The sequence below is a fragment of the Pelodiscus sinensis genome, chromosome 2 (genome assembly GCF_052426305.1).
Source record: "Pelodiscus sinensis isolate ZL-2025 chromosome 2, ASM5242630v1, whole genome shotgun sequence".
NCBI classification, from domain to species: Eukaryota; Metazoa; Chordata; order Testudines; family Trionychidae; genus Pelodiscus; species Pelodiscus sinensis.
The window spans coordinates 73,251,320-73,272,913 of NC_143053.1; the positions used below are offsets into that span (position 1 = coordinate 73,251,320).

Below are 21,594 nucleotides of genomic sequence, written 5' to 3' on the forward strand. Positions count from 1 at the left end.
ATGCAAGCACCTTTGCAGCAATAGAAATAACTCAAAGTGTGCCACACAGAAAGAAAAGGTACTAGTAATTGCTTCTTTCCTTAAGCTAAACATTGAAGAGAAACAGACAAATCCAGAAGCAACAGCAGATAACTCATCTTTAGCCTTCTGACTCAGTGTGCTTTTACCATCACTTTACCTTGAGAGGTGGGACTCGGGGCTCTTCTCTAGGTGGCTGCTCTTTCTCAGATGGACTTGTCAATGCAGTATTACGATTAGACTGATCATCCTCTATTCTAGCTCTCTTCTCTTTACAGATTCCAAAACTGTGCTGCTCCGCAGTCTTCCTCTTTGGGACTTCTGAATCTCTATTTTCAATCCTTACTTCAGGTGATTTTGTGGTTTCTAATAACTTAGAAGAATGGGAACTTTCCAGCCGGATCTGGGCATTGCTTTGTTGTTTGTGAGACTTACTTCTGCACACTTCTAAGAATGAAGTCTTTTCTACAGATGAGGTATACAGTTTATCATGCGGTTTAACTGGAAGGAGTTCAGAGCTTTTCCCCACTATGCCTTCTGATACGACAGATGCCTCTAATGGTGAGAGCACACCTTTCTTTTCAGCTCTTTGCGGAACATTGTGATTTTTAATTTTGATCACTTCTGGAGAAGAGAGCTCTGAAATGGAAGCAATATAAGATTTCTCAGTTTCAGTGTGCGACCTGCATGACTGATGAGTAAGATTTTTGCTTTGGGGTTCTTCCAATATTGAACTTTCAGGTATAATTGCTAGTGGACCCAATTTCATAGTTTCAGTTATACTCTGAATCTGTTTCTCTTGCACAACAAGATTTTCCTCTGGAGATGCCTTAGGAATGGCTGAAGTTTCTTCTTTTAAAGGGGAAAGGGATTCTTCACATAAACATGGTGATTTCCTTTGTTGCAGAGTAAGTCTTTCACTCTGTGGTGAATTAGAAATTGGAGATGTTTCTGACAGAAAAGGTAAACTGGTTGCCGCAGATGTTTCAGAAGCAAGAAGTACAGAAGACACAGAAGAGGTTTCTGATGTTAAAGGTAAATCAGACATTGGAGAGGTTTCTGATGTTAAAGGTAAATTAGAAGCTGGTGAGGCCTCTGACGTCAAAGGTAAGTTTGAAGTCAGAGAAGCTTCTGAGATTACAGGTGAAGTGGACACTGGAGATATTTCTGACATTAAAGGTGTGTGAAGGCTTTCCTCAATAGTCTTTTGTTGGCTATCAGCTTCAATATTTTCACCACTGGATGCCTCAGATGAACAGGCCGTTTCAAGAGACGCTGGAGTACAAGGTTCCTCTGAAGTGGATTGTGTGTCACCTCCTGGAGAGGCAATACTGATACAAGGTCCCTCTGGGCTTTCAGAGGAAAAGGAAGTTTCAGAAATACAAGCATTTTCAGATAACTGTTCATCAGGGTCACTCTGTAGCTCCATATCCACAGCAATGCCTCCGTGAGTGAACAATGAGCCTTGTAGAGCAGATTTGTGTGTTTCTGGAGCACTTAGCTCTTTTGTAGACTCAGAATCCTTCTCTGCTGTATCACTGACAGAGTTTGTAGGTGAGGCAGACTGCGCAGGTGATAAACCATCCTCCAGATGATCAGTTACAACTGACATGTCTTCCTGAGGACATTCTGACTTCAACTCCACTTTAATTTCAATATGAGACAAAGTATCAATTGCATCATTCATCACCACACAGGATGCAGAGTTATCTACAAGGGGCACTGCTTCCACATCTTCGCTAGCACCAGGTGGGCTCACTGGCTCCTCAGAAAACTCATGTTCTGTTTTATGGTTCTCCTCTTGGCATTCACAGATACTTGTCTCAACTTCCTCAGCAATCTCTTCCTGAATTACAGATTCATCAGGCACCAAGATATCCTCAGAATCTGATTCCCCCATTAAATCTTTGACTGGAACCTGTTCCACTTTACAAAGAGACTGGCAGAAATCTTTTTCAGGAAGAGGTGCAATTTTCATGCTTTTTTGTTCATGGTCTTCAAAAGTTGTTTGTTTAGAAGGACCAGGCATGTCAGAAGCCCCACACAGTAAACTATTCTCATCTTCATCACTATTCTGTACTGCAGTAAGATTCATAGATTCTTCTCGGGACATTCCCAACCTAAAATACAAACCACTTAAGTTAACATGCCATAGAATCACAGACAGAATTAAGCAATTACTTGATTTTTGTCCTATGCTTTTACTGAATACATGCCATTAAAAGGAGATTGTCTAATTAAAAATAATGGGGGAGAGACAGAGTGATGCCAATTTACACCAGCTGAGGATCTGGCTTTATATAATTAGGAAAACAAATTTCCTTATCTATATTACTTATATTACAATTGATCAGTAATTCTTCAGAAATTTTAAAAACACAATTAACCATTGACAATTTATCCAAATTGCACATAAAATGCAGAATTCACTTCTATTTATACTCCATTGCCCCTTCTGATGTACATGTGCAAGCACAATGCTGCACTGCAACTACTGCAGGTGAATTGTTTACATCAAATGAAAGCAATTTTGGTATGAAATTTAAAAGCAGTTCAGAAAAAAAAATCAGTTAATATCATTTGTGCCTAAATTAGCAGGCAAAGCTGCACTTCAAAAACTCATTCTTGCCTCCGGGTGATGAACTGTTTCTTTTCCGTTTAGAAATTCTTAATCATTTCATGCTTTTTGCAATGAAGATTAAAAGAACCCCTATTCATCCTCATTTATTTTCCAATCAGGAGTCTACTACATCAAGTATGAAAATATTAGTGGGAAGCTCAAATGTTTTTGATTCCATTCTATTTCAGAAGCATGTAATACAGCACTCTTACATTAAAAAAAATTTAGTTTTTTAATATTTAGGTCTATGAACACACAACTCCCCAGATTTCTCTACAAAAACACCTTCATCATTCTTACATACACAATAAATAAGGAATTTATTGTCAGTGCATCTTCAGTGATGAAAGTGCAAAAGGTTACAGTGTTGACCCTTGGTTACACTTCATTTTTTGGATATTTTCTTAATCCTTTTGTTACCTAAAATATTATATATTATTTACATATAAAATTATATTGCTTCACACAAATACAAGTGAAACACAGCTAAGAGTTGCAGACAATTGGAAAAAATTATGAAGTCATTAGTTTCGGTTGAAAAATGACAAGTACATTTAGCAACTATATAAAAAGAACATGATCCTTCAAGACCATCAGCACCTCATTTCTGAACACAGGCAATAGGGCGGGAGAATACTCAGCACCTTTTGGAATGGACCATGGGTGACTGCCCAGTAGCAATGTGACACTCTAGAGTGCTGGCAAATACTCAAATGCTAGGCTGTGGAGGTAGGAGAAGTATGATGGTCTTGAGTATCCTATGTCAATAACATAAGATTGAATGAAGTCCATCCTCAATTCAATGCAAAGACAATGTAACTGAATAAATGAGTGATGTGCAAGAATGAAGGATTTCAGGAAATAAAGCAAGCAATGGTTCTGAATTATTTGCAAAACTTTGACAGAGGAAATCGGAAGTTCATTTAGTTCTGAACCATAACAGTTCCAAATATAGAGTATTCATGGAATGAATCAACTTTTTAGTAGCACATATTAGGAATTCTGAACAGATTGTGTTGATGACTATGCAATAACAATAATATTATAAAATAATCAATCAATACTCAATAACCAAAAAGAACTGAATGGAGAAGCAAAAGCAGTCTCAAGAAAAGGAAGAGGGTAGGGCACTACACAAATGGAAGCCAGTAAGAGGACTTTGTTTTCTGTCTTGTTACATATGAACACATTCTGGTGCATTTCACATAAAGGGTGTGTATAAACAACAGGGGGTTTTTTATTGGAAAAAAGTGGCCTTTTTTCGAAAAAACTTCCCCTGCATCTAGGCTGCTGATGCATACTTTCAAAAGTAAACCGAAAGAATGTGGCAGTTTTTTCGACTGCAGAAAACCTCATTTTACAAGAAAGAACGCTTTTTGAAAGTGCTTTTTTGAAAAAAGGCGCTATGTAATGCAAACTGTGCTTTTTCGAAAGAGAGCATCCAGACTCTTTTTTGAAAGAGGATTTTTTGAAAATATCTTTTGAAAAAGCCTCTTTCAAAAAAGGCTTGAGTCTAGACATAGCCAAAATGTCTATCAATCACTAAGTAATATGGACAGTGGTACTGGAAATGGTGGTGCTGGGGTTGCTGCCACACTTTCTGGTTTGAAGTAGTAACAACTGAAATGAAATGTACGGCTTCCATGATCACAGCCCAAATATAAAATTATTCCACCACCCCTGCATATATTAAAAAAAATAGAATAAATAAAAGAAAAACATTGTAATATTGAAAAATATATCAGCAGAAGAATCAAATAGATTATAACTAATAATTTCAATGACAGGGAAGAGATACAATGGAAATAAAAAGGAGGAGGGATTAATATGTTGAATCTACTCCATTTTTTTATGTGACAATGCCCTTTTAATGGTATGTATTCAATAAAGACATAGGGCAATACTCTTTTTGATATTATGACTTAAAAGATGTTCCCATGGGCTCAGAGAATAATGAAGAAAGCAGATTGCAACACAGAAATGCCTTAAGATCACTGGTTTTAAGACGGTAACAGCCTGTACAACTGGCAGGTCTTAAAGAGACAGACAACAAGTCTGCAATTCCATGGAAAGTATCAGATTGACAGGCATGCTACATCTACACTGCAGGCTTCTTGTGCTAGAACTGTTTTGTGCAAGATTTCTTGTGCAAAAGATCTTCCACAAGAGCGCGTCCACACTGCCATGTGCTTTTGTGTAAGAGCATCCATGGCAGTGTGGACGCTCTCTTGCGCAAGAAAGCTCTGATGGCCATTTTAGCCATAGGGGTTTCTTGCGCAAGGAATTCATGTTACCTGTCTACACTACCTTCTTGTGGAAGAGCTTTTGCGCAAGAGGGCTTATTCCTCGTGGGGAGAGGAATAACTCTTCTGGAAGAAGCCCTGTTTTCTGACACTACACTGTAAATTTACTTGCGCAAGAACAGAGTGTAGATGCTCTGCAATTTTTTACACAAGAATGGCTGTTCTTGTACAAAAAGCCTGCAGTGCAGACGTAGCTTAAATGTGCTCACTGTACTGAAAGTACTTATAACTGATAAATGTGGAATTATTTGGTAAAGTCTGATAGCCAATCTTGAAATTAAAAATAAGCATCAAAGCTACATGGACGATCAGTAATCCATAGTTAAGGGAAATCAATGTGACTATTTTGGCATTTAATTAAGGGTTTTAAACAGCATTAAAATTCAGAGGGTACTGGTCTAATGTCAGTGCCTAGAGATCAGAGCATCACCACAGTCAGTTCAATTTCTGAGAAGAGGAAAAGCGGTAGCCATTATGGGATAAGACCACTGGAGTAGGATTCATCAGGTGACAATCATGTTCCTTCTAAAAATGCAAAGTTAATGTACGTGAAATGACATATAATCTGGTCACGATTAAGAATATCAATTGACCAAATATTTACTATTTCAAAGTCAGAGAACCAGAATGGTCATGGAGAAAATAGAAAATAGGAAGGAGGCCTTACTGTATATTATGTAATGTACAGAGTACAGCAAATAGCTAGAAGACCTCCAGCTTACAGCCTACAACTATGAATTAAAAGGAGGTTTGAACAGGATGATCCCAAAGGGTTTCAATTTATTGAAGATCTCTCTTTAGATGAAACTTGAGAGCCAGGCTATGGTATATGTATAAGCAGATAACTCAGTGAAAGTCATAACAAAAGCCCCAATGAGAATCAGTCAGATCCCAACATGAGACCCAGTTTACTGAAAAGACACTTGAGGAATAGCTCACAAAGAATTGGAGCAATCAAAAGTTTCCATTTTAATAGGATCAAATTAGTTGAAGGCACACCATCCAAACCCTATTCAAAACAAGTTTACAAAACCCAAGTCAAAACAAGGTAGCAAGCAGCAAGTAGACTGAATGCTAGTAAGGATGTTGCCAGACAAACAGTAATCCATTATGAAAACACTTGATATAAGTCAAGCAGAAGAGAGACCTGGAAGGGTAAAATAGTAGATGCTAGAAGATTAGTCAGACAAGAAACATGCAGATAAGGCAGAACAGATACTGAAAAACAGGCTCAGTCTAATGGTGAAAAGAAACTGAGTATTATGACACCCTGCATTACTATCTGGAACCTACTGTGAAACAACTACTGCCATGTATCATTGCATACTGAACCTTATCTGTTGGCCATTAGGCACCCTTAAAATAATTAACACTACCCCCGATGAACATGTTACTCAGTGTATTTTTTGAACACGATTTCCTTTAAAGTAAGATAATAATTTTACTTAATGTGTGTTTAAGTTTCTAATTATAGTAGAAAGTCCAAAGGCAATCTTTCAAGATAGTCCTCTCCTTAATGCAAAGTTTTGTAACTCTTACTTTTATACTAACATGCATAAATAAAGGTCATCAGACTCCATAAGCAAATGGCTAGTTTTACATATATTTAAATGAAGATGTCTACAGCAGGATTATATCCAGGTCTCCAGGATTTCAAGGAAAATGGTCTACCACTTGATAACAGAACTGCTCTTTTTAAACACATTGTGATGCTTTAGTGTAATAGATAAAAATGATGTGCAAATAATGATCATGTTATGAGATAGCAGCTAGCAATGAAATGTAAAGTTGAACTTTAAATTCAGTCCTTTAATTTGCTGCCTTGTTTTGCCTAAATACTGCAGGGGTGTGAAATCAATGGATCGAGCAAGTTAGTGCATGTGGTGTAATGTCAAGGCTCAATGCTTCATTTACTGTCGTAATCCTGACTTTCATGTTTATGTAGGTTTTGGCCTCTGAGTGTCCTTGATTGCATAAATTAAACAAAGGCAGTTTTAAAGTAAATAAAATATAAACAATCCCACATATTATAGTGGCTACTTTGGGCCTTTTCTGTCTATTAAACACATATATTAGCCACACAAATTTTCCATAGGAAGTATTCTAAGTTATAAACTGAAGTCACTTTAAAGTTACATGTGCACAAAAAAAATTACACAAACCTCCAAAAAACTCAATATTATTTTATATTTTAACACCTATACAGGTCAAAGACAGCTAGACTGACTTCTTAAAAACTAATTAAAAGGACATTCTTGGGTTTAAAAAAAATCCAACAAACAATTTCCTTACCTATATTAGATTTTTAAAACAAAAAATGTAAGGTCCAGATCTTGAGCTGTTATAAATTGAGATAGCTATACTGACATCAGAGCTATGACAACTTAGACCAGCTAAGCCTTTGGTTTGATACATCTTGCCCCCCCCCCCCCCCTTCTGATATTTGTTTTGTTTTTGTACCTCAACTCAGAAAACAAAATTGGATTACTCAGTTTCACTTCTGTGATGTTATTCTCTAGTCCATTTCACCTCCATACTTTGTGCACTTAGTCCAATGCTGGAATGTCTGAATCAGAAACACCTCAGGAGACATTTGTTTAAACTGTTTTTTTTAATAACAACAGAAAAACAGCACTATTGGTCTCAGATTTTGTAAAAACATTGTTTATAGTTTCAGATAAAAACTGACTTGCTACAGGTTGGACCTCCCTGATCTGGCACCCTCGGGACCTGAACAGTCCTGGGTGAGGGAATTTGCCAGATCAGGGGAGATTCCCTGCCACCATCTCCGTCAGCCTGCTACCCCTCCCCACTGCTGGCTCTTTCAGCCATGCTGCCGGCTGAGCAACACGACGACCCCACTTCTCTGCTGGCACGGTGGCATGCAGCTTTGGTCCCCTGCAGCAGCACCAGACCAGCACCTCTGATGGGTGACACATGGCCCTGGTTAAGCTGCTCTGGTCTTAGCTGGGTTGCTGCAGCAGCACCAGCCCTACCGGTGGGCCAGTACGCGGCCTCAATCAGGCTGCAGGTCTGCCATGGTTCCTGCTGGGTTGCCGCAGCTCCAGCCCTGCTGCCAGGCCAACATACACGAACTGTCCTGGCCCCAGGTGGGTTGCTACAGCCCCGGCCAGGCTGTCCGTCAGGTTGCTTCTGCCCTGTTACTGCTGCTGAAGCTCTGGCCACACGACGACTAGTCTCGCCGTGCATGGGGCTTTCAGCCCCAGGGCGCTCTAGTCCAGGACCATCCAAGGTCCAGCAGTACCACGGATATTGCCAGACCAGAAAGTCCCGGTTCAGGGAGGGACAACTTGTACAATACTTTTAAAATAAAATTTATTTACACATTCAGACTTGGTCTTAAATTCTGCATGGAATGAATTATTATGGATGAGTTTTGAACCTCATAAAATGCATTTTTTATGTAAATGCTGATTTGCCACAATATGTTTACACAATTTCTTATTTCATTTACCCACAATGCCTTTGATAACTGGTTTAAGTATTACAACATACGTACAATGGCTATTTGAAGCACAGAATATTTTCATTTCCATCTAAAATAAAATGAAACAAAATTGGTTTTTGTCCAATACTTACTTTTCACCATAAAATCTTTCAAAGAATCTTTCCTTCCAAGGTTCTGTTTTCTTTTCCTTTTCAATCTCTTGTCTGATGCGCAACTGCATTTCTGGAGTAAACTCTCCTAAAAAACACATACTAACATATTGAATAAAAGTTGTCTAAGTTTACTCTGATACTGGACCGTTACATAATGTACAAAGTTACACAGATACACTTGATTTTGTTGCAGCCATCCAAACAGTAATTCAATGCAAAACAAAGGTGAGTGTGACCTGGAAGATTGTAATTAGCATATAACTTTGGTATTTCCAAAGTATATTGGTGGGATTTAGTCACATGCATTTATGTTTCTAAAGCTGACAGTGATGAAAATGCTTATTTAGTTATTTTTAAACTGTCCAAATAAGCTAGCACAGCAAACTATAAAATTAGTAACTGAAAAGAGATTCTCTAGAATAAATTCAAAACTGAGTCAGCAATTATTCTTGCTGAATGTATGCATTTTCCACACTAAAATATTTTTCAAATATATATATTTTTATTTTGGCTATGAAATAAAAAAATAATATTTGGTAAATCTGAGAACAAATAGAGAGTTACCTTCTGCCAATCGTTGTTTCCACCCTTGTGCTGCATATGCAAAGAATTCATTATTTAGAGCGGAACTACTGAGGCGCAAAACTCCATCACTTCCCATCTAGAAAATAAGCCGATGGTAGCAGAAGACACTGTCAGAAACAGCTTCAACTAAGATTACATAAGAATAGAGTTCCAATTAAGGGGAATGGGAAGGGATAGGAAGTGGGAATAACAAAGGAAATCAACTATTAGTATTAAAAACAGCATTTTCATTATAGTCATTACTGTAAATGCAAGTGGCCTAATCCAGCATCTATGGGTCTATTTAAAAAATCATCAGTATACTGATGATTACTCAATTTACAACTGATTGATGTGGGTTTAATCACTGCTATCTATCTTGCATCCAAGTATGCCTAGAGTTGTACACAGCCAAAAATCCAGATCATTACTGTACTTGTGCATCTTCCTGGAATACAGTACACAAACAAGTTAATTAAATGTAATGTAATATAATGAAGGCAGTAACTTTAGCATGTTTCTCCATGCTGAAGAAACCTAGTTCCCATGCCATCTGAAAAAAATTCCTTAACAAAAACATTAAAAGGGAAAAATAAAACATTAACAATTAAAAAAATCCAGCAGAAACCATGTAAATGTAATGTAGAAGGGTGAAAAAGTTGAGTGTGTTAAAACAGACATTATTTTTACTTTTTACAGAAGTAAAAACCCATTATGAAAATAGTATTTAACCACCTCAATTGCAATAAGTGATTACAACAATTCTAGTATTATTGAATACTGGACATATTTTCTTTTATCGGTGAATGTTGAAATTATGCAGGTAATAAATTATTAACTAGGAAAAAAAAGTCAATAAATACAATGCATTCCAGATACATCAAATCTATAATAATTTTCCTGTAACAACAACACTACCAACAAAAAAAGATAATACCAGACAGAAAGGGATTTAGTAGGAACTAATTTGTTCAGGTCAAAGGTACCTCACACTCAGTATAGTTCATTATACATTCTTTAAGGTTGCTAAGAGATAACGATTTCACTGCTTGTTCTGTCATCTGCTAGTGCACAGTGTTGCAATTCTCAGCATGCCAGCACACTAATTTTAACTGCAAACATAATTCCAACTGCCCTCCCCCTTCCCAAATCTGGAAAGAGAGAAGAGCAGATGTCAGAGCCACATTTAATAATATTTAACCATATCTACCTAGTTGTTTACTTGATTTATCTTTCTCTAGCACAGTTTTACAAATTGAATCATTTCACAGCTGATGACCTACCTCATAATACTCTGTTTTATGAGCTAAGGAACACAAGAGTATGTTTTAAAATGCAAAGTAGTGAAAACAGAAAGATTGATCAAGGAGGAGTCTGGGAGCTGGGTGCCTCAATGCTGCAAGGAAAACTGTACAGGGCCTCCACTGACAACAGTGGGGACGCAGGTGTCCGGCTGGGTAGTTCTCTTTGGAGGGTTGGGGCTCTAAGCTGCTTCTCTCTCTCTCTTTTTTTTTTGGGGGGGGGGGAGAAGGAAGGGGAAGGGAACTGAATACAGCAATAGCATTTCCCTGCAAAGTCAATACAAGATCAGCAGCTGCTGGCAAGTAGCATGCTACTTGCTTTCTTGATCCGAAGCTTAATGCATTGTTGCTGCAGAGCTTATATACCTTACATGTAAGGGGACCAAGGTCTGAATCATTCATTACTTTGATCAGCTCAAACATCTAGCATGAACTGAATTAGAGATTCCAAGTAGAGAAGATGACCTACATCCATGAAAAAGGAACTGATAAAAAAAGGTGCGAATTTAGTTTCTATGTACTATACAGAAATTCTCTGGGTAAAGATGCAAGGAATGAACAACAAATCAGACATGACTGTGGACATCACAGGAACAGGAGAGAGAACAAAAAATTCCTAAACTAGTTTTTTTATGCTCCAGTGCCAATGGGAGATTTTAACAAATATCTATGGGGCAAAGAAATTTAATCAGAACAGACTTTAAACAACAAACAGTTCTTAAATTACACAATTTAATGATCCAAAAAGTGAAACCACTCCAACTAAAGGAGAAATTGCCCAGCATCTATTTTTTAAACTAATCCAAAGGAAGTGTTTGAGAATCAAAGAACAATAACGAAGGATGGACCACTACCTAAACTAATTTTACTAAGGAAAAGAATGACAGAGCAGGAGAAACAGATTCAAGATAAGAACATTTTGAGGGTTTGAGAAATCTGATGAAGTGTAATATGATTAAGCACTATAGTCCACTGCTGTCGTTAAAAGATGTGGAATTCTACGAGATAGTGAGTGATATTTCTTTGGCTGGTGTTAATCAGTATACCTCCACTGTGAAGTGGCACCGATTCATATCAACTGAGGATCTGGCCCAAAATAATTAAGGGATATCAGTCAAAATTTTCTTTGAAAAAGAATAAAGAAGTAAGAACTGGGGAGAGACTGGGAGTTTATAAAATACATTTAAAAGTTTGAGGTTAAAGAAAATTTGTACTGAAAACAGAAAAAACAGATTCAATCAGTTAAAGCTTCAAAGAAGGAGGATGACAGAAAAGCAAACTGAGTTAATGATAACCAAAGAGGTAAAAGTGAATAAGAGAACTGAACTAATCAGTAAAAAATGGCTAACATTTAACTCCTTTTAAAATCTGTACACAAGAAGAAAAATTGAGACGTCTGAATGCTTTAAAAAATGGAGCAAGATCTTGTAAAACTAGCTACTGAAAAAGAACAGATAATGGAATACTTGAAAAATCTGAACATATGTTGTACAAATTATCCAGTCTAATGACACAAAACCTAATGTATAAAGGAATTGAGATAATAAATTTACTGCATCCAGAAACTACTGCAAAACGTACACAAAGATTTCATAGTTTTCATAGAATTCAAGTTCTGAGGTGCTCATTAGATCATCTTCTAGTCTGACCTTGGTATAACCACAAGCTATTAAATCTTGTGCACAAACCCATGATGAACACAGTAAATTGGCGGCGAGGAGTCCTGTGGCACCTTATAGACTAACTAAAGTGTAGGAGCATAAGCTTTCGTGGGCAAAGACCCACTTCGTCAGATGCATGTGGGTCTTTGCCCACGAAAGCTTATGCTCCTACACTTCAGTTAGTCTATAAGGTGCCACAGGACTCCTCGCCGCTTTTGCAGATTCAGACTAACATGGCTACCCCTGTGATACTTGACAGTAAATTGGGTAGACTAAAGCTTTTTCAGTCTTCAGAGACTAAACAACTATATGCCACAGGCAGGAAACAGGGAAGATCTAGGTGCCACCAATGCCTGATGTCCCTGAAATGGCAGGAAATTGATAACAGAGATGTTCAGGTATTTCTAGCAGGTTATGTTGCTCCAAATACAGACAAAGGCAAAAACTCCCAAGGTTCCTGCCAATGTGACTTGCAGGAAAACTTATTCTTGACCACAAACAGGCAATCAGATAAACTCTAAGCATGCAAGCAAGATACACCAGCCAACCATTTAAGAAATAAGATTCTTCATATCACCTCAAAGCACTGGTCCTCTCATTTTGGTATTCCATCTCCAACTGTGGCCATTCATGATAATTCTGACGAAGGCAAAAAGAACGTGTACGTACACACACACACACACACACACACACACACACACACACACACACACACACACACACACACCTCTCTCCCACTCCAAAATTCAGTTGGCCAACTGTTCATCTGCAGGAAAAATATTCTTCCTGAACCCAAGTGAGACAGCCAGGTGAAGCCCTGAAGCAGTAGATTTATTTATAGTAATTGTTTTAATGCAGTTCTGAAAGTGATTTGAACATAATGCAAACAATACATAGCTTCCCATTCTCTCCATGGACCATGAAGTGAGGGAGTAAACAAGATTCACAAAATCTAAGGCTAGGAGAGAACATCACAACCACTCAAGCTGTCCATTGCACACGCAGGCCCTAGATTCCTCTCCCCTCCCCAACTTCATTAAAGTCATCTCAAAAAGATATATAATCTTGTCTTAATGATTCTGAGAGCTGGTGAGTCCCACACATCCCTTGTTAAGCAGTTCCAATGTTCAATATCCTTATTATTAGGAAACTGCATTGTATTTCAAGGTTGAAATTCTAACATCTCGCTAGTTAATTTAATTAGGCTGAAACATTGGAGAAAAGTAAAAGTGACAGATTTTCCTAACAGGAAATAAGATTGATCCTGACAATTACACTAATCTAATATTAAGATAATGGATTAGTTATTACAGGGGAAAAAAATCACTGTGCCTGCGATCTGAACCCTGTTTATTAAAAGCCCTGGCAACAAGCCCATCTGACTTCAGGGTGTGTGGGATTAAATCTCAAGAAGGAAAACAAAATATAGGAATAATACACATACAAACTTACTTGGACAAAATATGTACTATAAGAAACAAATCACACATTGCTAGGCAAAAGGACTGGATGATCATGTCAGTCATTTCTATAACTAGTTGGGAAATTTCAATACATTTTTAGTGAGAAAATTCAGATGTGCTGACACAAACTGGTTTGGTTTCAACAAAGGTTTAGGTAAGAAAGATTGCCTCATTTTGACTAGGGAAGAGAGTGCATGCATGCCCAGAATAAACAAGTGGTTAGGGCAGACAGCTGGGGTGTGGGAGAGCCATGTCACTGGTCTGCATCAGGCAGAGCACCCTCCTTAATACTTAAAGTTTTGATGAAACTTTAATCAGGAAAACAGAGAGTCAATAGCCCAATGATTCAAGCACTCATGAGAGAGGCATGAGTTAAAGTCCCTGGTCTGAGTCAGACAGAGCAGAGAGGGACCTGAACCTGCGTGTCTTGTTTTCCACCTGGATGCCTGAATCACTGGTCTATTGCTATTCTGTGTTCCCTCTCCCATTCTGTTTTTTTTGGGGGGGGAGGGGAAGAGAGGGAAGGCAGGGGTGCTTTAAAAAAAAAATTTGAAACACAGAAGTTTTGGTTTCATTCCTGATCAGAAACGCATACCAAAACCTCAACATTTTCACATAGTGGAATTCTTAATTTCCAAACAATCCAAGTTGCTTCCTATCTCCATTTCTTATGAATAAGAAAGCCTAATATCAGGTACTGTTACTTTAATTAAGAAGAGCAAAGAAATCGATTCAAAGATTGCAGCAGGACCAGGAAGTAGTGTCCTGCTTTAGAGCACTGAACTTTTGCTCCACTGAAATGGAAGAATCAGGAATAAAGAAGAATCCAATTGCTAAGAAGGGGGGAAAAGCAGGTTTCTCAACCCCACTTTTTCCTACTATTCCTCACCAATATTCCAGTTCCAAATAAAAGGTTATATTGAAAGTGACACTGCCAGGAAAAAAAAGTGTAAACCATATGTCAATATAACACCCAAGTGAAATCAGAATGAAATTTCCCATGTTCTACCATACTTAAAAAGAATACCAAGAATTCTCTGGTCCCAAGGTATTACTTGGTGGATCATGCATCAAAACCTTTGTGTGTACTGCATATCTCAAAGGATTAATTTCCACCTGAACTGAAAAAGCATGAGAAGAAAATTTAAATGTCTGATGCCAAAGGGAGCATTTACTTCTACATCCCATCCATGGAGACAGCACAATTAAGAGCTAGAGCTAAATTAGAATTTGGAGAAACATGCCAATAAAGCACTTTTTAAATACACTATTAATTTTTATGGTCTTTAAGAAATGTTGTCCTACAGAGATAGCACATTAATGAGCTGGAACACCAAACATTTCTTGAAAGCTTAATATTTTTTCTGTAAGGCTTTGAATTTCTATTTTGTCTGATTAAGCACAATGGCAGCGGTTAAACAAGTCTACAAATCTTTTATGAAGAATTCAAACCAGAAACTTAATTTAAAAAGATTATACTTAAAGAAAATCTATCACACCCCAGTGGCTGTTTTCATAACAGGACATGGTAATGCCTAACAATAACATGAAATTTAACTGACTAGGAATTTTCTACCAAGATCTAATTTAAATCCTTGGTAGAAAGGTTTGTGGATGGGTTCCCCCACTGAAGGATCGGCATAGCAACAAAATGTGGGGATGTTTTCTGCAGTTCCATTAGAATGCAAGTGTTGGTGGCACTTCAGAAGGGACACAGCAATATTCACATGGGTGCACTCTGCCCCATACAGCTGCTGTTACCTGAGAAGGCACTGAATAGGCCAATCCAGAACATCTCCCCTAAAATCAATACTGTCTCCCATTTATTTATAAAACTATTAATAATTCTTTTTACATCACTGCTTTGAAGTATCACATATACCGGGAGGGACTGCAACTGCTTTGGAGGATAGGGTCATAATTCAAAATGATCTGGACAAACTGGAGAAATGGTCTGAGGTAAATAGAATGAGTTTAATAAGGAGAAATACAAAATGCTCCACTTAGGAAGGAACAATTAGTTTCACACATATAGAATGGGAAGCGACTGTCTAGGAAGGAGTACTACAGAAAAGGATCTAGGGTTATAGTGGACCACAGCTAAATATGAGCCAACAGTGTGATGCTGTTGCAAAAAAAGCAAACATGATTGTGGGATGCATTAACAGGAATCTTGTGAGCAAGACACGAGAAGTCATTCTTTCACTCCACTCTGTGCTGATTAGGCCTCAGTTGGAGTACTGTGTCCAGTTCTGGGGACCACATTTCAAGAAAAGATGTGGAGAAATTGGAGAAGCTCCAGAGAAGATCAACAAGAACAATTAATAGTCTAAAGAACGTGACCTATGAAGGAAGACTAAAAGAATTAGGCTTGTTTAGTTTGGAAAGGAGAAGACTGAGAGGGGACATGACAGGGGTTTTCAGGTATCTAAAAGGGTGTCACAAGGAGGAGGGAGACAAATTGTTCTCCTTGGCCTCTGATGATAGGACAAGAAGCAATGGGCTTAAACTGCAGTAAAGGAGGTTTAGGTTGGACATTAGGAAAAACTTCCTGTCAGGGTGATTAAGCACTAGAATAAGTTGCCTAGGGATGTTGTGGAATCTCCATCTCTGGAGATATTTACGAGCAGGTTAGATAGACATCTATCAGGGATGGTCTATACGGTACTGGGTCATGCCGTGAGGGCAGGGGACTGGATTTGATAACCTCTCAAGGTTCCTTCTAGTTCTAGTGTTCTATTATTCTATATATTTCTTAAATAAATTATAAATTATGTCTGAGCCCAAATAACCCAGGAAGTTATTGAAGTTATTGAGTGATCTCACATTACAGGTTGAACCTCTGTGGTCCAGGACACACTGGTCTGGCAACATTTGTGGTCCAGAAGGATCCTGGATGTTGCGGACTAGAAAGCCCCAGAGGCAAAGGTTGTTGGTGGCTCAGAGTAGAGTTGGCTCATGGGGAGAGTGGAGCACGAGAGCCCGCAGCTGGTAGGGCAGGGGAGCTGGAACTCCCAGGGCTTGGGCAGGGCAACAATCCTGTCACGAGGTTGTCAGGACTGCCAGGAGCTCTGGTGGGGTGCCAGAGGCAAGGGAGCTCTGGTGGGGTGGTAAGGCTGCTGTAAGGCCAGCAGGGCGGTGGGGCCACAGGGAGCTGTAGAGGGTTTGCTGTAGCTTATGAAACTCAGAGCTCTAGCAGGGCTGCTGCAGCCTGCAGGGTCAGGAGGCTTGGGAGAGGAGCCCAGTGGGGAGGCTGGTGCCCCCTCCCACAAATCTCTCCTCCTCTGGAACCGATCAGGTCCCGAGGGTGCCGGACAAGGGCGGTCCAACCTGTATTAAAATAAGTGATCCAGCTTTAAAAGGCTCTTCTAAATCAAGTGCATTATGTCATGTGATTATACACTTATCACCCAGTATCATGCTTTTATTTTTTTCTTGGGAGGGGAAAACTGGCCTATAATTAATAGAATTCCCCAAAGGATTTAAAAGGAATTATACAAGAGGACAAAGGCCTATAAGAAAATAAATACAGATGACAAAAAATATCTGTTTGGGTATAAAACTGGACAGCCACAATTTTTGTAAATATGTAGGATTATAAAATACTGTAGTGTAAGACTGGAAAGGGGAATTTTGGATTAAAATTTGGTGTGAAAATGGAGACATTTTCTGCACTTTTTAATGAAAAATATTATCTTTTCCCTACCAAAATTATTAAATTCCATATTTTCAACCAAATATAGGTGAAACCATTTACCTACATATGTATATATACCCACAATATGTAATGCTACCTTTTGGCACGTAAGTGGAAAATATGATGCAGACAGAATTAACCACTGGGTCTGCACTATTGTTGCCATTTCCTATGCCTTAATCTCCAGTCTCTCTCCACGACCACTCAAATTAGGCAGCAGCTCTTGGAGACAATCATTCTGCATAGCAACTGAATTGTGGATGCTCGGAAATATGCACACATTTGTAAATGACAAAATATTTGCCATCACACAGGCTACCAGCTATACTTGTACTTGTTACTAACAATGGAATTGGTCCATTACTAGATGGAAATGCTAGAATTATCAATAATAACGCAGAAATGTTCAATACACATTTCTGTATATATCTGCTCTGTATTGGAAAAACAATGATGCTGCTATATAATACAATACCTTTCAATCTCAGGTCCAACTCCTGACATTATTTTATAAGATTTGGTTAGGTGATGTGCCAAGCCTAACTCATTTTATTTTTGCCAGTCATAAAGTGTAACAAAGTTGTCAGGGGAACAGAGTCTATGTTCTCCACAACCTGCCTCCAGTACAAGAGAGAAGTCAGTCCAAGGACAGAACAGTTCAACCATATGCACACATTTCCTGAGTCTAAAGACAAAATGAACACAAGTAATCTTCAGTGTTCACGGTGCTCTATAAGATCCACAAAATATTATTTTATCAATCTTGGTAAAAAGGGATAGTGACAGAGACTTCTCCATCGTGATGGTCAGAACTTTGTGCCCATCATGATGAACGCTGTTTTCAACCAAGAGGTCATCAGGTCCATGGTATATGGTCAGACACATCCTGGATCTGAACTACTGGTTTGACCAATTCCTCATGGACTTTTCTCATGCCCACAAGGTGGAACAATTATGTCAGTTCATATGCAGGGACTCATGGATCCCATATTTCCAGCTAATAATCAATGACCAAATGTTAAACCGTGAAACAGAGAGGCTGGTAGGACCCTACAACCATTTGTCATCCAGAATCATTGATGCAGCAGCCCCTTCACATGTGACAACATCACCATAGCATTTCTGGGAAAAGATTAATCTGAATTTCATCATCTAAGGTCATATCTGACCTTAGAACTTATACTACGGCAGTGAGTGATGCTACGATAGACTTCACTTAAATTATAGCTACTGCAAAGTCCCTGCGTCTAGAACGCTTTATGATAGCAGGTTGTTTAAGGTACAGGCAGTCCCCGGGTTACGTACAAGATAGGGACTGTAGGTTTGTTCTTAAGTTGAATCTGTATGTAAGTCGGAACTGGCGTCCAAATTCAGCCGCTGCTGAAACTGACCGCCAGTTCTGACTTACATACAGATTCAACTTAAGAACCCCAAGTCAGCTGCTGCTGAAACTGATCAGCGGCTGATTCCAGGAAGCCTGGGGCAGAGCAACTCTGCCTCGGGCTTCCTGTAGTCAGCGCTGGTCAGTTTCAGCAGCGGCTGACTTGGGGACGCCTGGGGCAGAGCAGCTGGGGTGCTGCTGGGTTGCTCCAGTAGCACTGCTCCTCGCTCCTCGGCGCTACTGGACCAACCCAGCAGCACCCCAGCTGCTCTGCCCCAGGCGTCCTGATTCAGCCACTGCTGAAACTGACCAGCAGCGGCTGAATCAGGACCTGGGGCAGAGCAGCTGGGGTGCTGCCGGGTTGGTCCAGTAGTGCCCAGAGCGGCGCTGCAGGACCAATCGGCAGCGCCCCAGCTGCTCTGCCCCAGGGTCCACATCAAAAGCCTGGTCTGCTGGGGGGGGGGGCACACTAGCTGCGCTACCCCCCCCCCAGCAGACCAGGGACACGGGGAGCAGAGCCGCAGCGGCAGCGGGGTGCCGCGCCTCTGAGGCTTTGCTCTGGCAAAGTCTCAGAGGCGAGGGACCCCGCCGCGGCTGCGGCTTCAGTCCCGGTGCCTGTGGTCTGCTGGGGACTGTCCCCAGCAGACCACAGGCACCGGAGCGAAGCCGCAGCTGCGGCGGGTTCCCGGGCTTCTGAGGCTTTGCTCTGGCAAAGCCTCAGAAGCCCGGGAACCCGCTGCTGGTGCGGCTTCAGTCCCAGTGCCCCTGGTCTGCTGGAGACCGTCTCCAGCAGACCAGGGGCACCGGGAGCAGCTTACGAACGGGGCTTTCTCGCCCCGGAGCTCGCAGGCAGGAACCCGCCACCTCGACCTCCGGGGCGAGAAAGCCCCGTTCGTAAGTGCGGATCCGACGTAAGTCGGATCCGCGTAAGTCGGGGACTGCCTGTACTTAGACTACTATTTCCCAATTTCAGACTGGAACATTTTCCAGCTACTTAGAACAACCAGACCACTTGATAGGCAATATTGACGATAGGTGAGACATTTTCTTCAACCCCTGCTGAAGCGGTATTAGAGTAGAAGGAGTAAAGCACGCAGTGTCCTGATCGATTTGGAGCCTGTCTCATATGCACAGGTTCACCATGTGTTAGAGGGAATCTGTGTCACCCCAGATTCAAACTGGACCCTTAAGACTTTTTGATGAGGCATACCTGGGAGGTCGACAAAGGCTTTTGATGTCGACCGCGGAGCATCCAGAATATCAAGCTGAGCCGACCAACAGCTGATCGGCTTAGCATGGCCGCCATTTAAATTTAAATGAAGCGGTGATTATTTAAATCGCCGCTTCATTTTCCTATGCCGGGTAGTCTAATCTACATGCCTCTGTCGCCAGAGGCATGTAGTCTAGACGTACCCTAAGTGACAGCATGCCAATGACCCCATTAGGGAGGGCAACCTACTAGCATCTGCACAAAAAATATGACAGTCTGATCTGTACTTAAGAAGATTACTCCCAGTGAGCGATGGTTTATTAGTTAATTAAATTTATTTTGCCATTATTACCATAATGTCCAAGGGCTCCCGAATCAGGATTAGGGCCCCATTGTACTGTACAAACATATAAGAAGATACCTCTTTGTCTCAGAGAGCTCACAAGCCACATGATCTCTGAAAGATGCACCTCTTTACAATGCAAGCGAGGTGAGGGTAACAGTAACAAACTCATGAGTTTGACTAGACAAGCGGTGTTATTTTTAAACAAAAGAAGAGATTAATGGATTTCACCAGGCTATCCATCTAGCCAAAACAACCTGGCAGTTCTACCACAGACATTATACTACAGACAGATCTTGAAGAGGTCAGTACTTGCTTTGAAAGAGAGAGCATTCTATAAAAAAAGTGACAGTTTAAACTAAAGCAAAAATATGCTTATGAAGCACTGAAGTGCAGGGGACAGTCAGTGAAGTGAGCACATATTTTAAGCCTCTAAAGCAGTATATAGAAAACAGGTACTGGATGTGTTAAAATGATCCTTTCATGTATATTTACTTTTTGACATATGCAATTACCTGTTTTCCAAGTACAACATTCACATGTAAGTGAAAAATGCACCAGTTATAAACTACCACACTAGAAAAACTCCATTTCAGCTTTCAATACTATATTTAGAGACAAACCTTAATTCTTTCTTAAAACTGATTAAATAGTCTGTTGAAAAGTAATATACTAGTACTGCCTGCTCCATACACCCAATCACAGTCTTTTGCCTATAAACTGCCATCCTTTACATTACTGTTAAAAAACAGCAAACTCTTACTCTCAACACTCCTCTGATTCATTGATAATCTCCTTGTTCTAAGAGAGATACTTGAGAAGAAAGCTGCATTCTACTTTTAGGCCCATTTGCTTCATTACCGATTTCAACTTCTCAATCTACTTTCCAATCAAGTCACAGTACCCAACTTACTCTTGTCATGCTATATAATAATCAGCTTTGTAGTTCAATTCACTAAAGGTACTGAATCAACTCAGAACCACCTCGTAGTCTGAACCATACAATATTTGGAAATATTAATGTCTCAGTAAGGCACTATTCTGGCTTTGTCTAAATACTAATTGGATTGCGTGTTGTCTCCTAAATTGCTAAAGTGCATGCCTTCAAAGCCTTCTTGGCTCTTTTTCTCACTCAAGATTTTTCTCAACTTTATACCATTCCTACTGACCGCTCAGTATCCCCTTGACTGAGAATGGGTGCAAGGAACATTGCTTATATGACAAGACAATTCTTCTCCTTCAGTGGCTGGAGAGGGCCATCAAAGAGCAAGGTGAGCTATGTCCTGCTCCAGAGGCTGAGAGTTTTGCCTTACTGTTAGACTGGGAAGCAAGAGACTAATATTGGGAACTGAATCTCAGATCTCAAGCATTGCTATGTAGAGCATTATAATTAGTTCACCTGTTCTCTTCAC

At 39.8% G+C, this 21,594-nt stretch overlaps 1 protein-coding gene across 10 annotated transcripts in view; it reads right to left on the reverse strand.

Moving 5' to 3' along the window:
- Positions 1-21,594, reverse strand: part of ASXL3 (ASXL transcriptional regulator 3) — a 161,775-nt gene that overhangs the window by 11,312 nt on the left and 128,869 nt on the right. For all 10 annotated transcript variants that reach the window (XM_025180831.3, XM_025180832.3, XM_075920751.2 and 7 more), the window contains 3 exons: positions 9,127-9,223; positions 8,542-8,647; positions 179-2,138 (listed from right to left, as the gene is read on the reverse strand). In XM_025180831.3, coding sequence (XP_025036616.3) covers positions 179-2,138; positions 8,542-8,647; positions 9,127-9,223 — 2,163 coding nt within the window. The remainder of the gene's footprint in view (positions 1-178; positions 2,139-8,541; positions 8,648-9,126; positions 9,224-21,594) is intronic.